This window comes from Cotesia glomerata, linkage group LG1 (genome assembly GCF_020080835.1).
Source record: "Cotesia glomerata isolate CgM1 linkage group LG1, MPM_Cglom_v2.3, whole genome shotgun sequence".
Taxonomy (NCBI): domain Eukaryota; kingdom Metazoa; phylum Arthropoda; class Insecta; order Hymenoptera; family Braconidae; genus Cotesia; species Cotesia glomerata.
Genome location: NC_058158.1, coordinates 7,948,890 through 7,963,393, shown reverse-complemented (window position 1 = coordinate 7,963,393; position 14,504 = coordinate 7,948,890). Strand labels below are relative to the sequence as shown.

General features: G+C 28.2%; 1 protein-coding gene and 1 long non-coding RNA gene across 3 annotated transcripts in view; one reads left to right on the top strand and one right to left on the bottom strand.

The window, feature by feature from the left end:
• Positions 1-12,578, bottom strand: part of LOC123275409 (protein timeless homolog) — a 136,520-nt gene extending 123,942 nt beyond the window's left edge. Inside the window, exons 1-12 of one of the 2 annotated variants that reach the window (XM_044743514.1) lie at positions 12,105-12,578; positions 11,388-11,541; positions 9,932-10,112; positions 9,720-9,851; positions 9,527-9,622; positions 9,282-9,445; positions 7,184-7,301; positions 6,372-6,631; positions 5,849-5,981; positions 4,843-4,997; positions 2,313-2,606; positions 2,146-2,226 (exon numbers count right to left, since the gene is read on the bottom strand). In XM_044743514.1, coding sequence (XP_044599449.1) covers positions 2,146-2,226; positions 2,313-2,606; positions 4,843-4,997; positions 5,849-5,981; positions 6,372-6,631; positions 7,184-7,301; positions 9,282-9,445; positions 9,527-9,622; positions 9,720-9,851; positions 9,932-10,112; positions 11,388-11,541; positions 12,105-12,198 — 1,862 coding nt within the window. In that variant the 5' untranslated portion in view covers positions 12,199-12,578. The remainder of the gene's footprint in view (positions 1-2,145; positions 2,227-2,312; positions 2,607-4,842; positions 4,998-5,848; positions 5,982-6,371; positions 6,632-7,183; positions 7,302-9,281; positions 9,446-9,526; positions 9,623-9,719; positions 9,852-9,931; positions 10,113-11,387; positions 11,542-12,104) is intronic. The other variant, XM_044743513.1, reaches the window with a different exon arrangement.
• A 1,132-nt stretch (positions 12,579-13,710) lies between these two features.
• Positions 13,711-14,153, top strand: LOC123266130. Its single transcript, XR_006509752.1, has 3 exons — positions 13,711-13,801; positions 13,881-13,932; positions 14,044-14,153. It is a non-coding gene; the product is annotated as an uncharacterized LOC123266130 (long non-coding RNA).
• Positions 14,154-14,504: the final 351 nt, after the last annotated feature.

Genomic DNA, 14,504 nt, shown 5'->3' with positions numbered 1-14,504 from the left:
TGTGATAATCTATATTATTAAGAGAATAAGCAAAATTTTGTGGCCAGTGTATTTACATCATCACCAATAGTCAATTTATGATAATAAGTTTTTAGGCTGCATTTGAAAATGCTCTATCTCAAGATACATAATTAGGGAATTATCTTGTGAATTATTGACATTTTTAAAGATATAAGCTCATCCTGATGTTATACTCATCAAAACCTTTCATTTGAGTACCCACATCAATTTTTCATATATTTTATATATTATATATATGTATATATGAAAAATATATAAAAATGCATGTGGGTACTCAAATGAAAGCTCTTGATGAGTATAACATCGGGATGAGCTTATATCTTTAAAAATGTCAATAGTTAAAAAATTACAGGGCATTTTAACAAATATCTTGTGAACTGTTGACATTTTTAAAGATATAAGTTCATCCTGATGTTACACTCACTGAGACCTTTAATTTGAGTACCCACATCAATTTTTCATAAATTTTTTATATTTATGTATATTATATATATGAATATATGAAAAATATATCAAAATGCATGTGGGTACTCAAATGAAAGCTTTTGATGAGTGTAACATCGGGATGAGCTTATATCTTTAAAATATATATTATATATATGTACCTATGAAAAATATATCAAAAATGCATGTGGGTACTCAAATGAAAGCTCTTGATGAGTGAAACATCATGATGAGATTATATCTTTAAAAATATCATAAGTTGACAAAATACAATACAATTTCTCAATTATTAACATTTTTAAAAGATTTTTTCGAGATATAAATTTAGAGGAAATAATAATAAAATTTTCGAAATAATTATTTTTTAGCTAGTTTCAGATGGAATTCTTTTTTTACAATGACAAAAGTTTTACAGATGTACGACAACTATTTTTGAAGTTTAGCAATGAAAGCACTGTACAAATGATTAAAGCGAAGAAGAATGAATAAGAGAATAGAGTGACATAGAGTAAAGTGGGAAAGCAAGACTGCATCGATCGTAACGCAGAGCCGTCAACAGCTCAAACAATACTACTATCCATAGAGATATATATAGAGTATGTGGAAATGTTGAATATAGTGAAGAGTAACACTTGAAAAGTTTTGAGAAGCATTTTCTCTCATTCGAGGTATAGGTATTACTAACACATTAACGAATGAACAGTAGTATACAACACAAGTTTAAGACTTATCTCTTGTTGTCATCCTCCCTTTACTCTTTGCACTTCTGTACTCTAACACCTGACACCCTCGACAGCCTTTGAATTCCACTTAACACTCGCTATACCAACTTATACTATTCAACAGCTGGTACATGTCCATGGATATTTAAATAGTAATTAGCGAACCGAAATTACGTTAAAATTGAATACCTTTTATGAAATTCTAAATCTGTTTAAATTTAATTCAAACTATCTCGTTAAAAAAAAATTTAAATCGATAAAGAACTGCAGGAACAATTAAAAAAAAAAAAATTGTGGCAATAAACTTTTGTCTCAACTAATTGGTAATTAGTAATGATTAAAAAATAAAATAAAAATAAATGCAGCTGGAGAACAATTTAAGAGAATCGAAACTAAAAAATCTGGTGTATAATCCAGGTTAAAGCTTATTTGATGGACGAAACTTTACGTTTCTAAAGTTACAGTTAACGAGACACAATGTATATATATATATATATATATATATATATATATATATATATATATATATATATATATATAGGAGTAATAGATATACCTAAAAACGAATTAGGTTGAAGAAAGTGTAGCCAACGAGAACAAAGACAAAAAGCTTTTTAACGAAGCTCTTACATCAACTGTAACTTTGAGCGAAACACGGAAATGAAATTTCTCAGTAGCCGTTCCAGCAACAGCCGCGTTAGAGAAATAAAAAAGCCTTCTCTGAGAGCTACTCACGTCACACGGACTGTATTGTACATACATTCCCACCGCACTCCACTCTAGCTCTTAAATAAAAAGCTAAGTGAAAAAATAAAATGTAGGACTAGAGAAAAAAAAATATTGCCCTTTTCCCGTGTTTGCGTGCTTATTTTTAATGCTGTATATCATACTTCACACCGAGTTAGGCTATCACAATCATAAACCAAGATTATAAAAAAAAGTAAAAAAAAATGCGTACCTTGATGCTCGTAATAGACCCACTGCTTCCTCGAATTCCTTTTTGCGAAGTAACTTTTGGATTTTTTTCATAGCGTCGCTCCTGAAGAAAAAACAAATAATAAGTGTTATATTAAATAATAATAAATTATTTATTAAAAAATAATTTAAATAATAAATTGAGGGTACTTTTGATCTTCAATTGGAGTATCTAAAGTAGCATCAAAAGGTACGACGTCTGGTATAATACCCTCTTGCATAACAGCAGATAATTCTGGACCCGCGTCATCCCAACGTTCATCTAAGCTTTTCTGTACCGCGGTTGTTTGCTCTTGTTCTTTTTTCTGCTTGGTTTTTTTCTGGGTTCCTTTACGCTTTTTTGCTTTTGTTTTTGCTACCATTACATTACGACTTTTGTCGCAAAATTGCTCCAACATTTTGACAAAAAGGTGGGTTGTTGTAACTAAATCCACCAAATAATTTCTAAAACAAATATAAACAAATTTGGGATATAATACTGCTTAATATTTGATGAGTAAAAGAAAATAAAATAAATACTAGCAACCTTGCAGTCACTATAAATAGAATGTTGCTTAATTAAATAATGACTTTTGTTAAAATGTACTGTATTTTCTTAACTATTGACATTTTTAAAGATATAAGCTCATCCCGGTGTTACACTCGTCGAGAGCTTTCATTTGAGTACCCACATGCATTTTGATATATTTTTCATTTATAAATATATACAATATATATAAATACATAAAAAATTGATGTGGGTACTTAGATGAAAGGTCTTGATGAGTACAATGTCGGGATGAGCTTTAAAAATGTCAATAGTTCACAAGATACAAGATCATTTCTTAATTATGTTAAATTGCACTGTATTTTTTTAAGTATTAACATTTTTAAAGATATAAGCTTATCCCGGTATTACACTTGTCAAGAGCTTTCATTTAAGTACTCACATGAATTTTGATATATTTTTCATATATACATATATATAAATATATGAAAAATTGATGTGGGTACTTAAATGAAAGGTCTTAATGAGTGTAACATCGGAATGAGCTTATATCTTTAAAAATGTCAATAGTTCACAAGATACAAGGTCATTTCTTAATTATGATTTTAGAGATAGAGCATTTTCGAATGCAGCCTAAATACTTATCATCATAAATTGACTATTGGTGAGAATGATATGGAACCATGAAAAGGCAGAACTCTAGGTCAAGAATTTTCCAACGATACCAAATTTAACCATAAAAACCCATTTTATCATATAAATACACTGGCCACAAAATTTTGCTTATTCTCTTAATAATACAGATTATTTTCAACTTTTTTTCATTTCTTATTCGATAACTTTTGAATATTAATTAAGTTATGGTGCAAAAATAGACTTTGAAAGTAATGAAACTGATGACCAGTGAAATACGTGGTCATAATAAGTTATTTAATTAATCAATAATATTAAATGAGAGAAATAAACGAGAAGTTCTGTAAAGCACTCAACAAAAATAAATAGAAAGATAAATAATTAACAGTATCTTGCAGTTAAATATTCAAATCGTAATGGAAGATATCGTTAAAACTGTCAAAGAGTATTTTTAGTCAACGACTCCCGAGTCCAAGTGTCCAATAATATCAACGATAAAAGTTGTTTATTCTCGGGAGTAAAGCCCGATAGACAGGAAAGGGTCAAGAGATAAAAAGGGAATACGGTAGCAAGTGTAAGCGACGAAGGGTACAATGAAGTGAATGTCAATCGAGAAATCGAGTTGGTCGAGGGTCAAGATAAAGTAAATAATAATAAAAAAAAAAAAAAAAATAGTATAAGATATAGAATGATAAGGGAAGTGAGTGAAGGTTTAGTCAGACACTAGATTGGCCCCAAGGATGGTAGCCAATATGTCTGTGGTCGATAAAACTTTCTGTAAACACTGACGCTTCACCTCCCACTTGACGTTATGAGTAGTGTGTCTGTGTGTGACTTTTAGTATAGTCAAGAGGACGGTTCTTGCTTCTGTTATATACGTGGAATAATATTCATCGATTTTTTATACATAGTATTTATTATCATTATTATTTTTTTTTTTTTTATTATTACTTTCATTATACTTTAGCCAAACTTGGAGAAAAAAGTATAGAAATATACACTGGTTTGTCTATTAGGCTATTGACCTCGCGTAAAAGTTGAAGAACGAGCACGAGATTGGATATAAAAGCTTCAAAAAGTAGTTTCGTACTTTTCGTTATCGACATCCTCAGCAGACACTTGGAAAGACTCGTTTTCAAACGAAGATTAAAGTAATCCGGTGTACTACAGTCGTCCTAGACTACTACAATACTTCACTTTAATCTTGCAAAACCATTGAGTTTATAAAAGAAGATTCCACGATAGAAAAAATATAAAATAAGTCGTAAGAAATTAAACTTTAAATAAAATTTTTCTCGTTCATTATCCTTTGGCGATTTTTTTTTATAGAAATAAATTTACTGTTTTAATAATGAAACTTAGCGGCTATAAAACAGTTTAAGTATTCAAAGTTTGTCGAGTATTAGAGACAATTAGGACAGAAATAAAATTTGAAACCCGTCGACAATACTTAAGAGAGACACAAGTGCTTGGAATACGATCGCAGCAGTAGTGGTACAAGAGGCAATGATCGTTAAATGTTATTAGATCGACGGCGCAAGTTAAGCGTGAGATACTTACCGCGACATTTTAAGCCCATTGTACGATAGAAGCTGCCCGAGTATCGTTTCTCGATATTCTGGTACGTAAAATATATTACTCTTAATGACCTTGCTGGAATCTCGTACATCCTTGTCGAGACTTTTATCCATCCAACTCAATGTATGGAGAAGTTCCTGCAAAAAAAATACATTTTTATTATTTTAAGTATCTACTAATTTATATTATTAAGAGAATAAGCAAAATTTTGTGGCCAGTGTATTCATCGAAAATACTTTTTCTCTAGATACATAATTAAGAAATGACCTTGTATCTTGTGAACTATTAACATTTTTAAAGATATAAGCTCATCCCGATGTTACACTCATCGAGACCTTTCATTTGAGGACCCACATCAATTTTTCATATATTTTATATATTATATATATGTATATATGACAAATATATCAAAAATGCATGTGGGTACTCAAATGAAAGCTCTTGATGAGTGTAACATCGGAATGAGCTTATATCTTTAAAAACGTCAATAGTTAAAAAAATACAGGGCTTTTTAACAAATATCTTGTGAGCTATTGACATTTTTAAAGATATAAGCTCACTCCGATATTACACTTATCGAGACCTTTCATTTGAGTACCCACATCAATTTTTTATATATTTATATATATTATATATATATTATATATATATATATATATATATATATATATATATATATATATATATATATATATATATATATATGTATACATGAAAAATATATCAAAAATGCATGTGGGTACTCAAATGAAAGCTCTTAATGAGTGTAACATCAGAATTAGCTTATATCTTTAAAAACGTCAATAGTTAAAAAAGTACAGTGCAATTTAAGAAGTCATTATTTAATAAAGCCAAATTTCATTTATTTTAAGTTCACAAGTCTCAGCAATCACATAGTGATTACAAGATTGCTAGTTTTATATATTGAAAAAAAAAAATATATATATATATATATATATATATATATATATATATAAATAAAATTTACCTGATAAGCCTTTAAAGCTTCATGTAAACGTCGTAACCAGTATGTCGGTTTCTTTTTATCTGCCATAAGCAGTTCATAATATTGGTCCATTTGTCTTTGAACTAAATAAAATGTTTCGGTTGCTATTGTTTCGCTGTAAAAAAATAAATAAATATTAAATAGAATAAAATAAATATAAAGACAATGGAGGGTGTTTAAATATGAATTGAAAATGTAATAAGTTGATAAGATGTGTTGAATATATTCAAAGATTTCTTTTAAGGTTCTAGCAAGTCTACTTCTTACTTTAGTGTGCAGGCTGCCAAAAATAAGTGAAGAAACTAAAAGTACGAAAGTTTGTACCGAGTAAAATGGGAAGCGACGAGAAACTCGTTGGTAAACTTTGAAAGCATTCTTCCGGGTTTGTAGCACGACCTTTCCTAGTTTTATATAAACGAATAAGAGAAGAGGAAGGATGTAGAGAACAGAGAAGCAGAAACCAGCAAGGCTGCTGCGCTAGAAATTTGCTCAGTACGACACCTACCTCACGTACTTCACCTGGAACTTGTAATGGCGGTTAAACTCCATGAAGAAACGTAATGCCCAAAAGTAATGAATGCCGTCAGACTTATCTGCACTATCTCCGATTATAAAGGACTTTGCGTATCTCATTACAGGATTGTAAGCACCAATTAGAAATTCCACGCAAAATTCTTTTAGGAATAATCGTACGCTAAGTGCCGACATACGTTCCTCCACTGCTGGCTCAACGAAGACACGATTTTTGGGCTTCTTCATTTTGGTCTGAAAAAAAAAGTTTAATAAATTTTTTAAGATAAATATAACAATTGAGAATTTAAATTAATTGTAACGAGTCTATCACATGCTTTGAATGATAAAATATTGAACAAGCGATTAAAAAAGTAGCAACACTCAACAAAAGATAAAAAGTGCTCAAGATGACCCAGTTCGAGATACTCGAAGCCATTAACCGAGAGTGAGCTTAATTACGCGCGGGAATATCTCTAATTAAGAGTCGTATTTTCATTCGTATCCAGCTTTCAGTACCCGCTGGTATTGCTACTGCAACTTATTCTCCTTATTCTTCTATGCTATTGCGCGCTTAATGAAAACTATCGTCGGGAAACCGGGTGCTAATTGAATCAACCTATTCACCAGATTTTTATGACAATTTAACAACGTACAGTACTAATAAAAAAATTACTACTCCCGAATAGAATGTCTGTGTCTTTTTTGTTCTTCTGACTATCTGAATTAATTAATTACTATTGAAGTTAATTGTAATTGAAATAATAATTTTATAAAAATAAAAATAAAAATAAAAGTCAAACTTACTTTATCTCGTGAAAATTCAAATGCCTCGATCTTATCAAATGGTCTGTGACAAATCAATTGATTTTCTCCAATACCTTTCATATTCTGCACCACAAACGTACCTCCAAATCTTGAATGTCTGTAAAAAAAAATGTTTTTTTTTTTTTTTTTCAACTTCCCGCTAAAAAAATTGAAAATTTTCAAAAATCGGGAAGTTATTGAATTGGTTTTACCCCGTTTTCCAAAAATCGAGTTTTCATCAGATCTCGACGTTTTAGGGTCACAGAAAGCTTCCCTGATTATTTCTGCAATGTTGTCACTATGTCTGTATGTATGTGTGTGTGTGTGTGTGTGTGTGTGTGTGTGTGTGTGTGTGTGTGTGTGTGTGTGTGTGTGTGTGTGTGTGTGTGTAAAAGTATGAGAACCGCTTATAACTTTTGAACGGCTTGACCGATTTCATCGCGATTGGCGTCAGTCGAAAGGGCGTAAGCAAACTTAGATTTTGAATACAATTTGGACCGATTTGGAGCGGTAGATTATGAGAAATCTAAAAAAAACCACGAAAAAAAATTTTTTTAAATGTAGTTTTTTGAAAATAACTTTTAAATGGCTTCACCGATCAATTCCAAAAACTAATCAGCTTTTAACATAGAAAAAACCACGTCGATCGCCACCAAGCTGGTCAAAATCGGTTGATCTGTTCGAGAGATATCGTGAACGAAAGAAAACCGAAAAAAGTTTTTTTGGAATTACTCCGAAATTCTCAGTTCGATTAATTAAGCTTAAAAATCCTTTATGGGGTTGAAAACACTGCATCGAATGCCGCCAACCGCGTTAAAATCGATTTTAAAATAGTGTTTTATTAAACTTCTACCAAACTTTTGAGCTCAGAGAACTTAAAAGCATAAAAAAGCTATCTCTTTGAGTCCGGAAAGCTCAAAATAACCCATAAATTGTATTTTTTAACTCGAATTTAAAAACATCATAAGTGCAATTTTAAACGCCTACACATGAAAAAAATGTTCTTGAATCAAGTATATAATTTTGAAGAACTTAATATTCTTGATTTAAGGAAATTTTACTTGATTAAAGAATTCTTCGTCTTGATTCAAGACAATTACCCTCTTCAAAATTATATTCTTGATTCAAGAATTTTTCTCTTGAATTAAGTTAATTTTTTTTTAGTGTAGGTATTGAATTTGCGAGAAGTTGCAGGGATGGCCTTTAGAGTCGATCGTTTTCCTAATTTTTTTTTTTATTTTAATCAGAGTGATGATTCTTTTGCTGTAAAATTTCTTCAAAAATAGACGATGCTAAAAAAGTGCATTATAAAAAGTTGAAAATGCATCATGACTTTTGACAACTCATTTAAAAAATTCCTTTTAGCACAAAATAAAAAAAAATAGAAATTATGCTTTTATACATTTGATAGCCTTTCTTTAGCAGAGCGGTTAGTATTATTAAACATTTTTCATAATAAAAGCATTACAACTGAAGAATTACTGTGCAGTGTAGATATATCTCTAGTATAAAAATAAAAAAATGTTGAATACCGCTGATTACAAAAATGCAGCTTGTGCTTCGTCTCCTAGTTCTTTCCAACAAGTGGATAAAAGCTTGCTATTCATGACCAAAGTGATTCTGGTTCATGTAACTGGGTCATAATCATTGCATTGACACTGGCATACATTCATACAGATCCCACATAAACACGACATAACGAAATAGCATTTATATTCTCTGTACTTACAAGCTACAAAGAATAATCTTTATGATAAAGATACTTTGTGTATTTTTATGCAGCATTTTACGGCTTAGATAATTCTTTACTCTCTTTACCCACGTAAGAAACAAATTATTTTTATCTATCTAGCTGTTGCAAAAAAAAAAATTCATTCGAAAATGAAATAGTACTGGATTTATAAGCAACAAAAATGTAAAAAATATTAAAACTGTTGAATTGTTAAGCCGTAAAGAGAAAAATGCATTTTTGAAATATATTAAATAATGCCTGAGTATATTACGTTAGAATATTTATCACTAGAAAAATTCCGGCGTAGTTTTCTAGGTGGTAGTTAAATTAAAAATGAAATAAATAAATTATATGATAAATATATACCTCGAGCCGCTATACTTTTTCATTTTTTCCATCTTCTCAGTTATTTCTTTTTGCCTTACAGCCAATAATTTAGCCTCCTCGCGTGCTTTTTCTTCGGCAGTTCTTTCCAGGCCAACTACTGCTAATTTACTAGCATTTTGTTCACGTAACATCAATGCAATTATCTGAAATAATTATTCAATTATTTTAAAAATAGATTAGCTAGTAAATAAATAATGGAAAAATAACAAATAAAATAAAATTACCTCAATAATCTGTACGTGGAACTGTTGCTCGCTGCTGTTACTCGCAATAAATAACAAAAGATCGACGATACCAGACGCATGGAGAGCAAACAAAACCTGCGATTAAATAAAATGATAACTTTGGTAAATAACAAAGTCATAAAGAAAAGAGAGTTAAAAGTTTTTAAGTTTTGTAATGATGAATTATAACAACCTCATCGTGAACTGTGGCATCATTGTCAGCTCGTTTGTCATTGTCGTGTGGAGGTACTTGAAGAACGTTCCTAATTAATGTTAGAATTCTCTCGATGATTAATTCGTTTTCTTCACCTCTTTCACTTGTATCCTGATGACATTATTAATAAAACCTCAGATTGTATAGTATAGTATTGCAAACAAATAGTTATTCAGTGAAATAATACTCACTATTTTCAATATTTTTCCCAGACGACTGCTGACCACTGTCCACACACGTTCATCTGTCAATGCTTTTTTGTAACCCTGCAGATAGCTGACTAATTGTAAATAATAATTACGATTTGTTCTTTCAGCTGGGAGCTCTTCGTTGTATACCATCAACGCTGGACTTGTTAAATTAATCATCAAACTGAAATTCGAAAAAAAATTAATTAATTAGAATTCAAAAATTTTTTTAGGTGAAAAAATAATCTATATTATTAAGAGATTAAGAAATATTTTGACTCTAGAATAGTTATTTGAAAAAATCGGTCGCTTCATTCAAAGTGCTCTATCTTTAAATACATGATTAATAAATTACCTTGTATCTTGTAAACTATTGACATTTTTAGAGATATAAGCTCATCCCGATGTTACACTCATCGAGACCTTTCATTTGAGTACCCACATCAATTTTTCATATATATATATATATATATATATATATATATATGCTGCTATATATATATATATATATATATATATATATATATATATATATATATATATGTGTATATATAAAAAATATATCAAAATTGATGTGGGTACTCAAATGAAAGCTCTTGATGAGTGTAACATCATGATGAGCTTATATCGTTAAAAATATCATAAGTTGACAAAATATAATATAATTTCTTAATTATTGGCATTTTTAAAGATATAAGCTCATTCTGATGTTACACTCATCGAGACCTTTCATTTGAGTACCCACATCAATTTTTTATATATTTATATATATTATATATATGTATATATGAAAAATATATCAAAATGCATGTGGGTACTCAAATGAAAGCTCTCGAGAATTGTAACATTATGATGAGCTTATATCTTTAAAAATATCATAAGTTGACAAAATACAATATAATTTCTTAATTATTGACATTTTTAAAGATATAAGCTCATCCCGACATTACTGTCATCGAGGCCTTTCATTTGAGTACCCACATCAATTTTTTATATATTTATATATATTGTATATACGTATATATGAAAAATATATCAAAATGCATGTGGGTACTCAAATGAAAGCTCTTGAGAATTGTAACATCATGATGAGCTTATATCTTTAAAAATATCATAAGTTGACAAAATACAATATAATTTCTTAATTATTGACATTTTTAAAGATATAAGCTCATCCCGACATTATTGTCATCGAGACCTTTCATTCAAGTACCCACATCAATTTTTCATATATTTATATATATCATATATATGTATCTATGAAAAATATATCAAAATGCATGTGGGTACTCAAATGAAAACTCTTGATGATTGTAACATCATGATGAGCTTATATCTTTAAAAACGTTAATAGTTAAGAAAATACAGTGCACTTCAACAAAAGTTATTTAATAAATTAAAATTTTATTTATTTATAGTTCACAAGTCACATAGTGAATGCAAAGTTGCTAGTTATTACCGTAATAGAACATCCCATAGTTCAGATTTGTTAGAATGTTCCACAAAAATTTGGATCAAATCTGTTTCCAAAAATTTTGTTTGACCTAAGTAACGACGAATTGTATGTGTGTCATCGTCTCTTTTCAAGTACTTTATTAAATCTTTTATTACATCTGCAAAAAAAAAAAATTTTAATTATTTTTAATGATAATTAACTTAGCAGATATTTAAGAATTCCACGAATTTTTTTTAACGAATAAACTATTAAATTCGAAAAAAAATTAGAAAAAAAATTGACATGCAGAAATTTTAAAAAACAAAAAATACAACTTTTTAAAAATAATTTTTCGAAAAAAAATTATTTATTGAAAAAAAATTTTTTAATTTTCAAGTGATTGTTGACTTCAATGTCATTTATTTTTATTGTATTTAAATATTAAAAATAATTTAATAAATAAATTTATTAAATTATATTTTTATAAGTTATAATACTAAAGTTAGCCGACATTTTTAATTTTTTGATTTTTTTTTTTAATAATTAAATTAAAACAAAAAAATATTTTTTAAAAATTACACTTACAGTTTTTAAAGTTTTTTACAAATGAAAATTTTTTTTATTTTTTTGTAATAATTTTTTTAATGAAAAAAAATCTTAAAAGTTTATAACTTTTTTTATTTTTCGATTATTTGTTTATTTAGTAAGGAAAAAAAATAAGTATAATAAAAATAAATTCACCTAGAGCATCAGGATCCAAACGATAGGTAGCACCGTCATGATAACCAAGCGCATCGCAAGTTGCCGCGAGTTCCGCGGATATATAATCCGTCATTTTATTTTATGTATTTATTGATAAAAAATTATTATGAAAAAATCAATTACAGAAATATTAACTGAGTGTATTTATAAATAAAGAGACACACGACACTAACGAGTACACGCGAATGTCAACATGACAACAAAACAAAACAATTTGAGAGGTTAAGCCTGAGCGGCATGAACACAAACGATAACAATTATATGTAAATATTTAAAGTACTTTGTAATTACTGTTTTGAGGCGTAGTTATAATTTAAATAATTTTATACACGCGAAGATTAATGTGTTAAATTAAATTTAAACGGCGAGGATTATTAAAGCGAGTTAAAGTTTGACATAACTTTCGACCATAGCATAAGCATACGAACGCCTGGGTCAAATATGAACAACAAAATGCAACAGGTGGGGATAGCGCGCGGGTAATGACAGTATTAAAGTCGATTGGCTCTTTTCAAAATGGCCACTTTCTATTGGATAGACGGTTTAAGACATCTGATTGGAGGACATTCAAATTGTAAGATTTAGATTGGTTTTTAATGTTCTGTCGTCCGTTAGAAACTTAGAAGCTGTCTTGAAGATCAGCTGACTGTCGTAAGCGACTCACCGACCCACACAATATTTTTCAAGCTGTTTGAAATCTTGAGAGTCTTTTTTTCGCTTATTTTGTCCCAAGTTTATTTAAAATTTGATAGATTTAAAGTAAATATTTTTTTTAAATAATTAATAAAAGAATGAAACTGAAGTTAGCTAACAACTGTCAATTTTTTTTAAATTTTTATAATTAATAAATTACAACAATAAAAATTCTTTAAAAAATTTCCACTAATAATTTTTTTTTTAATTTTTACTTGTGGAATTTTTATGTAAATTAAGTTAGCCAATATCTGAAATTTTTAAGAATTTTTTTTCATTGAAAAAATTATTTCAAAAAATTTAAAAAAAAAATTCATTTTCAAAAAACTCGAAAAACTGTAAGTGCAATTTTTATAAAATATTTTTTGGTTCTAATTTAATTATTGAAAAAAAATTAAAAATGTCGGCTAACTTTAGAAAAATGTCATATTAATTTAGCAGATATTTGACAATTTTAGAAAATTTTTTTAACAAATAAATTATGACAAGAAAAAAATAATTTAAAAAATTGACATGTAGAAATTAAAAAAAATAAAAAATGCAATTTTTTTAAAATAATTTTTTAGAACATTGTTTTATGTTAAATAAAATTAAAAAATTAAAATTAAAAAAGTGACGGCTAACTTCAATTTCATGGAATTTTTTTAATAAATTTTTTTCATTGTAATTTAATTGCTATAAAATTATAAAAAAGTTTCTATTGTCTGTCAATTTGTATCATTTAAAAAAAGGTCTTAAATAAGTATCAATAAGCGTCATTAATAGTGCATCATTAATTAAAGTGTTATAAAATTATTTATACATCAGTCAATATTTTAATATTAAATAGAAAAATAAAAAATATTTGTAGAGTCACAATAATTTAAAACAATTAATTAAGAATGTCAATAATAAATTGTGAATGAAAACCAACTTTAAATTCAGTGGTGATTTAGATTGAGACATAATTACATTTGTATTAATCAAAATACTTGTTCTTAAAGGTGAGTTAAGAATAAAAATAATAATTATAATTATAAAATATTTAATATTTAATTAAAATTTTTATTTATTTTAATGTAGGAATTATTATTTATGGAATTAGACTGGACTGAAGACAAAAGCTGAGTTCAAGGTACTCAAATCGAAACAAATATTTACTAAGGTAAGACTAACAGTTTATTAATTAATTAAAATTAAATGAATAGTTTAATTTAACGATTGAAATATTTGTGAATATTTTTAGTGGGAAAAATAATAATGGTGTCATAATCATGATGGAGATTAAAATCTTGGAATATCTTACAGCTGATGAATGCTTAGCTGTTATTCATCGAAATGCAAGTTTGAATCTACGAAACGTAAGTTTAATAATATTTTACTATGATAATTATAAGATGATTATAAGTTTATGAATATTAATGACTCCAAAAAGAATCGAATTTATCTTTTAACTTTCTTATTTGAACAATATTATTTATCAGCGCCGTAATTACTCAAGCGCAGGGATTCGCAATTAAATATAATAATGAATATATTTGCTTCGCAAATTTAAAAACAGTTAACGCGGAACAATAAAGTTGTAGTTAAGCTTCATTAAAGTTAGCAAACAATTACATCAACAATTATTAACCTGCATCATCGAAACCGTAACGTAGTTTGCATAAAAGTTCAAAGGCAATAGATTGTACCTACCGCAAATTAGCT